Below are 6,223 nucleotides of genomic sequence, written 5' to 3'. Positions count from 1 at the left end.
AAGGTTAACATATTAGGCACAGTAAGAGATGAACAAGAGTAATAAAATAGAACAGTTATAACAATACATTGTAATAAAACATATGTGAATGTGGTCTCTCTCTCTCTCCAAGTATCTTATTTTTCTGTAGGTTACTAAAACCATGGAAAGTGAAGCAGCGGCTAAGTGGGGACTACTGTACTAGATATCTTTTTTGTATCTCACATAGACCACCTCTTTAGGCCTTCCTAATCTTTGCTTTTTAGGAAAGAGCAACACCTTAGTAACACTGACATCTCAAGCTGCTCCTCACTCACAGGCAAGGGAGGAACATCAGGGAAGGGTCCCATTTGATTGGCTCTGCTCAGGTAAGGTCATATGCCATTCTTTACACAAGGGGCATGTCATCAGGGCACATATTCCACATTGTTAGTTTAAAATTCATCCAGTACTGATTCAGCCTTACTCTCAGTGAACCCTCCTGGGAGACAGCTTTCTCCAAGGTCATTAGTAACCACAGAATTCTGTCCCTGAAGAGATCATCACTAACTTCTATCTCAAGTCTCTGGTTCACAGTGAATCTAAGCTTCTCAGGAACTTAATCAAAGCTAGTAGTCCAGCCTTTCCTGCAGTGGAAGTCTCCTCATAGGTGACTCTAAGGTTCTTAAAAAACAACCTTGGAATACCATCCTGGGTGATATCCCCACCCCTAGATCTCCATTCTCAGGAATACAACTCTTGAATTCCTTGGCTTGGCAGGTTTTGTTTCTGCAACCAGTCAGTGACCCACAATCCCAGTCCTTGAATATGGTTGGCCAGCTGTCCTGTGCCAAGAGGGCATTTTCTCACCCAAGGTGAATCTTGGTTCTCTAATTCCTTGGTTGGTTTCCATAATACCCAGTTACTGCTGCCATTATGAAGCAGACAAGGGCAGCTGATAAGGAAGTATCCACTCCAGACCTTTTAGAGCCTGCTTTATTGGTGGAAACATGTGGTTACAGAACATTAGCCAGAGTGTGGAAACTCTAATGTCCATCACCTTCCGGGGCAAAGAAATGTAGTAGGGCCCAGATATCATACTCCAGAGAAGGACTGCAGGCACTGAGCCATGGGGATTATATTTTGCATACCTAAGAAGCACCACATCTTCTCTAGTAGTTATTAGGTGCTGTGATCCAATAGTAAAACCATACAACAGAACACTGGCCTCTAGCTCTGTTGTGCCATCTTTGAGTAGCATTTTCTCTGGTGTGATCAGAGCTGGGGCTCAAGCCTTATGGTTGTAGCTGTAGGATGTGACAGACCCGTGGCCTGATTAGCCACCTGGGAATTCTACCAGGTATGGCTGCCTTGAGCAGTTGGCTGTAGTCCATTATGACAGAGTTCTGCAGAAAGCCAACTCCTTTGGAAAGCCAGTCTTCAGAGAATTCATCTTGGACAAGTTAAAACTTTCCTCTCAAGTGCTTACAGCCAGAATAATAAATGAACTAGAGCTACACACAAACTAGGTACATATATCTTAAAAACATAATCCTGAGTGGAAACAGTAACAGGCACAAAAGAACGTTATCTATTATGATATGTTTATTTAAAGTTCAAAAACTGGCCGAACTAAAATCTACTTGTATTGGAACACACCTGAATGTGATGAAAGTATAGAGAAAAGCAAGAAAGTTATTTAAATAAAAGTCAAGACAAGTGGTTACCTCTTGGGTGCGGGCTATAATGAGAAAGGGAAGGACAAGATAGAGAAGGTTCTTATTATCAGTGTTCCATTTCTTGATTTGATGGATACAAGTGTGTTTATAATTATTCTTTAAACAATACAAATGGTTTTGGCCCATTTCTCTTAATTTATATTTAACATAAAAGTGTTAAAAAGAAAGAATACCCATTCAAGTATATAGTGGTAAAGGGGCATCCTATCTGCAACTTACCACTCTCAAATTGTTCAGAAAGAAACTATTCATTATTTCATATAAAAAATTAGAAAAGGAAAGAGATAACAAAAGAAAAAAGGCATACTCCAATAGAATACTTTCATCTCCTTTTATTGACGGACATAGAAATTTATGCTGCAGAGGCAGTAGTACCTCAGAGCATGAGAAGGTAGTCAATGGGGCTGACATGACAAGTCACAATGCTGGCCTGGGGTCCTACCATAGTGGGAGAACCAAAACCACACAAATAGCAGGAGGTAGCAAACATCCCCAATGCCCAATGTAAGCATTTCCATTGGCAGAGAGCTTGGCCATGCATCTTAAAAACAGGGTCCCCTCACAGCTGGCAGGGTATCATGTCAGACTGCCAAATCCATCCAGAACTAACATGCAGTCTCTAATCTGGAGACTCTTCATTGTGACCAAAAGATTTAGACCATTAGAAGATCCAAGTTAATCTTTCAGCTCCTTACCCTAGGCAGAAAAAGGGGCTGAGTTCCTGAAACATCACACAAGTAGAGCTGGATAGGTGCTGATGCCCAGCCTTGCTCTAAAAGTAGTCACCTTTTTTCCCCTGACTTCTCAACAATGCTCTCACTCAGTATGTGCCCTAGAAAACCTCTCAATGTTATAAACAAGGGACAAGATAGGGGCAGCAGCCTAGGGTATGCAGGGAATCAAAAGCTGCTACATAGCCGAGAGCATTTCACAAGAAACAGCATGGGAACACTATTGGGTCAAGGTCCTCCCAAACAGCTGCTAGAAGCACACATAAAGAAAAATGTGGTTGTTCTCCCATGTCAGGATCAGCTGTGCCAAAGTCATGGTCCAGGAAGCTGAGCCTCTTCATGTCCCTGGCAGATTATCAAACCCCATGGCATTCCCAAGCTGTTCCAGTTTTCAAGTATAATGAGGTGTCTGGGCAGTTCAGTCACAGAAAAGCAAGCACTAAAGAAATCTCAACTGATTACAAATTGATATTATCAAACCATAAATTTATATAGTCAAGAATTAATTATAGGGGATGGTTATGAAGGAGGTGAGGATTTTGCCATATGGAAGACTAGAAACATTTATTCATATAAACTCTTAATCAAACCACCCTCATATCCATGAATTGGGAGGAAATTCCTTATTTAGAAGTGGCCATCATCTGATTAGTCATTCAGTTGCCATTCTCTTCAATGCTGGACACATGGTTTCCAAGGATCAAAGTCTTGAGAGCACTAGCAAGGCAAGGAGAAGAGGGCACCACGAGTTGGAATTTCTGAAATGTGCATTTATCTCACAGAAGGCTTGGCACAATGAGGCTGGGGTGGGTGTGGTTTTAGTGATTGTTCTTTGTTGCCTCCTTTGCTGCAGCAATCAGTGGAGTGAGGCTAGAGAGGGGCTTGGCAATCTTCAGGAACTGATGCTAGAAGGGAGAAAAATAGCAAAAGACACATGACTATTTACCATTCTTCCCCAGTAAGCGTTACAAGACATAAGGGCATCCTTGTTTGTAAAGGGTGCTGTGTGGAAAGCTTCCGATCATCCCCGAATTGAAGGATATCTTAAAACAGACCACTTTGGAAAACCGTTTGGCAGCATCTACTTACAGATAAACATACATCTACCTATACCCTAGTAGTTACAATCCTAGGTATATTTCCAAAAGAAATGAGTTTGTATAGCCACCAAAAGATATACACAGAAATGTTCATGGAAGATTTGCTTATAATAGCCAATAACCAGAAAGAACCCAAATGTCCAAGAGAATGGAAAAATGAATAGTGTTATACTCATATAATACTACACAGAAAACTACACAGCAATAAAATAAGTAATTGGTACACTGACAATGGGTTGAATCTCACAGACATGTTAAGGGAAAGAAGTTAGACAAGCGAGTTCATATTGTTTTATTTCATTTCTTCCGAGGTAAACCTAAACCATGGTGATAATCAGAATAATAATTACCTCTGGGGAAGGTATTGAGAGATCATGACCCAGTAGTATATTGCAATACTGCAGTTTAGGAGAATTGACCTAGGAATTTATTGTTCTATCCTCAAATCCAATAATGCTAATTCATTTAGTAAAAAGTTCAGTTGCTTGGTCCTTTCCCAAATCACTTTCACTGCACTGTACTTTGGGCCATACCTTCAACCTTTAATGACTATTTAGGAGAAAATACATGAAAATTGCATCTATATTTTCAGTAAAACTGCTACGGAAAACAATTCCCTTTTTTTTTTTTTTGAGGCAGAGCCTCACTCTGTTGCCCAGGCTGGAGTGCAGTGGTATGGCTCACTGCAACCTCCGCCTCCCGGGTTCAAGCAATTCTCCTGCCTCAACCTCCTGAATAGCTGGGACTACAGGCACCCACCACCATGCCTGGCTAATTTTTTGTATTTTTAGTAGAGACAGGGTTTCTCCATGTTGGTCAGGCTGATCTCGAACTCCTGACCTCAGGTGATCTGCCAGCCTCAGCCTCCCAAAGTGTTGGGATTATAGGCGTGAGCCACCGCGCCTGGCCGAATTGATCTTTTTTTAATGGTATAACTATCTTGTTGATTTTCACTGAAATTATATGGTTCTGTTACTTCTCTGTAAATTAATCTGAAACTTTTAAGGTAACTGGGATGATCTGCTTATAAAAATGTTTGTTGCCTTTTGCTTTTATCGTCAATGTACCAAATCCTACTTCAACTTGATTAGTTTATCTTCTTAAACGATGAGAGTAAGTTACAACTTTGTGACTGAAAACTTGGAAAGAATGGAGCAGGTGGGACCTCTTATTCTCAAATAGTGACATATTTTCCATAGTCACAGATTCCATTTCAGAATTGAGTAAGGATCCTTGGTACTTGGTGGCATCTGTTGAACTGAGTAGCATTTCTCATTGTAAAGATTGCCTTTATTCTGTCTAAACTTCTGTGGAAAGATCACAGAGACTTTTCCTATGTACTAGGCATTTTATTTTGGTTTACTTACAAACTCTTCTTAATCGTTATTAACCTCGGGTTTTTGTGGTGTAGTGGAAAGGGAAATAGTTCTAGTTTCTGCCTCTGATTAGCTGCAGAGCCTTGAGCAAGTCACATTTCATCTCTGAACTTAACCTCTACTATTAGACTAGGTGACTCACATTTCAGGACCTTTCTCAGGTATCTTGAGGGTTTGTGATCCTGGACCCTTAAACAGTGCTTTTTTGGTGACACAGGATGCTTTTGGCAGGGGCGGGGCGGGGGATTGACAAGTACAAACATGCCAGTTAGTTTTACTAGTGGGATCCCAAATCCAAAGCAGTGTAGTGGTGATTGGTCAGTGATTAACCAGGCAGCTAAGAAATCTTAGGCACCAACCCAGATGTATATAGAGGGGCAGTTAGAGAGAGAACAGGGGTGGGAAAGGGAGCAAGGGGCAGACAGCTCAGCATGGAAAGAATGGGCTCAGAAAAAGGAGGGCTGGCTGGAGAAGTGAGAAGTAGCTTAGGTTTGGGGAGGGTAGAAACACCATTTCCTTGTGAACTGGAGTGCAGTATGAGCTGAGTATCACTTGACTCTGAACATACTGGCTTTCCTGTAATGCTTGAAAAGGCAGTGATATCTTCATTTTATAGCTCATTAAGCCAAGTACATTTTCTTATTTAAATGACAACTTTGGTGCTTTAAAATGAGGTACCACTTTTTAAAGCTAGCTGTGTCAAGTTAAAGAAAAAATCAGCACTTTTTTCTCCCAAAAATGGAATCACCAAACACTATCTGTTCCCATCTTAAGTTTTACAAGGTGATAGAATCAGGTCGTTGTAGTGATGCTGGCCAAATGGTGCTCAGCAGGTGAGAAGGAAAAAATCCCAAATTTCAGTGGAGTAATAAACAGCTTGAATGTTTCCATGTGTTAATGTTGCACACTTACTAAAAACAAAAACTTTGGAAATGGGAAATAACGTATTAGTGCAACAGTTGACATACTTCTTTGGGCAAAGATCCATTGTTTTGTTCCACAATTCGTACTTAAGGTGAAAGAACATTTAAAACATAGACTTACTGTCCGTAGCAATGCTGGCCTGTTAACTGATAACTAGAATTTAGGTTCACATTTATGTAACATGTGTAAAACCTAGTGGAGCATGCATAGTAGGCAGTCAGTAAATGTTTGGTTCCTTTTGCCTGTAAGTTTATTTTACCAACTTCCTGCCTGCCATTCTGACTTTATTAAATCAACCTGTGGACCAGAGTGTTAATGAAATGTCATTGCAGAAGAGATTAGAAAATTGATATATCATGCACATATCATACACCATCTTCTTGTAATGCAAAAAA

General features: G+C 40.5%; 1 protein-coding gene across 2 annotated transcripts in view; it reads right to left on the bottom strand.

Annotated features, from left to right (window-relative positions):
- Positions 1 to 2,009: 2,009 nt before the first annotated feature.
- Positions 2,010 to 6,223, bottom strand: part of PAK1 (p21 protein (Cdc42/Rac)-activated kinase 1) — a 94,856-nt gene continuing 90,642 nt past the window's right edge. Inside the window, exon 15 of one of the 2 annotated variants that reach the window (XM_011938937.1) lies at positions 2,010 to 3,145. In XM_011938937.1, coding sequence (XP_011794327.1) covers positions 3,101 to 3,145 — 45 coding nt within the window. In that variant the 3' untranslated portion in view covers positions 2,010 to 3,100. Of the gene's footprint in view, positions 3,334 to 6,223 lie in introns of both variants that reach the window. The other variant, XM_011938936.1, reaches the window with a different exon arrangement.

The sequence above is a fragment of the Colobus angolensis genome, unplaced genomic scaffold, assembly GCF_000951035.1.
Source record: "Colobus angolensis palliatus isolate OR3802 unplaced genomic scaffold, Cang.pa_1.0 Scaffold179, whole genome shotgun sequence".
Taxonomy (NCBI): domain Eukaryota; kingdom Metazoa; phylum Chordata; class Mammalia; order Primates; family Cercopithecidae; genus Colobus; species Colobus angolensis.
Note: the sequence above shows the minus strand (reverse complement) of the source record. Positions and strands in the feature narration are given on the sequence as shown.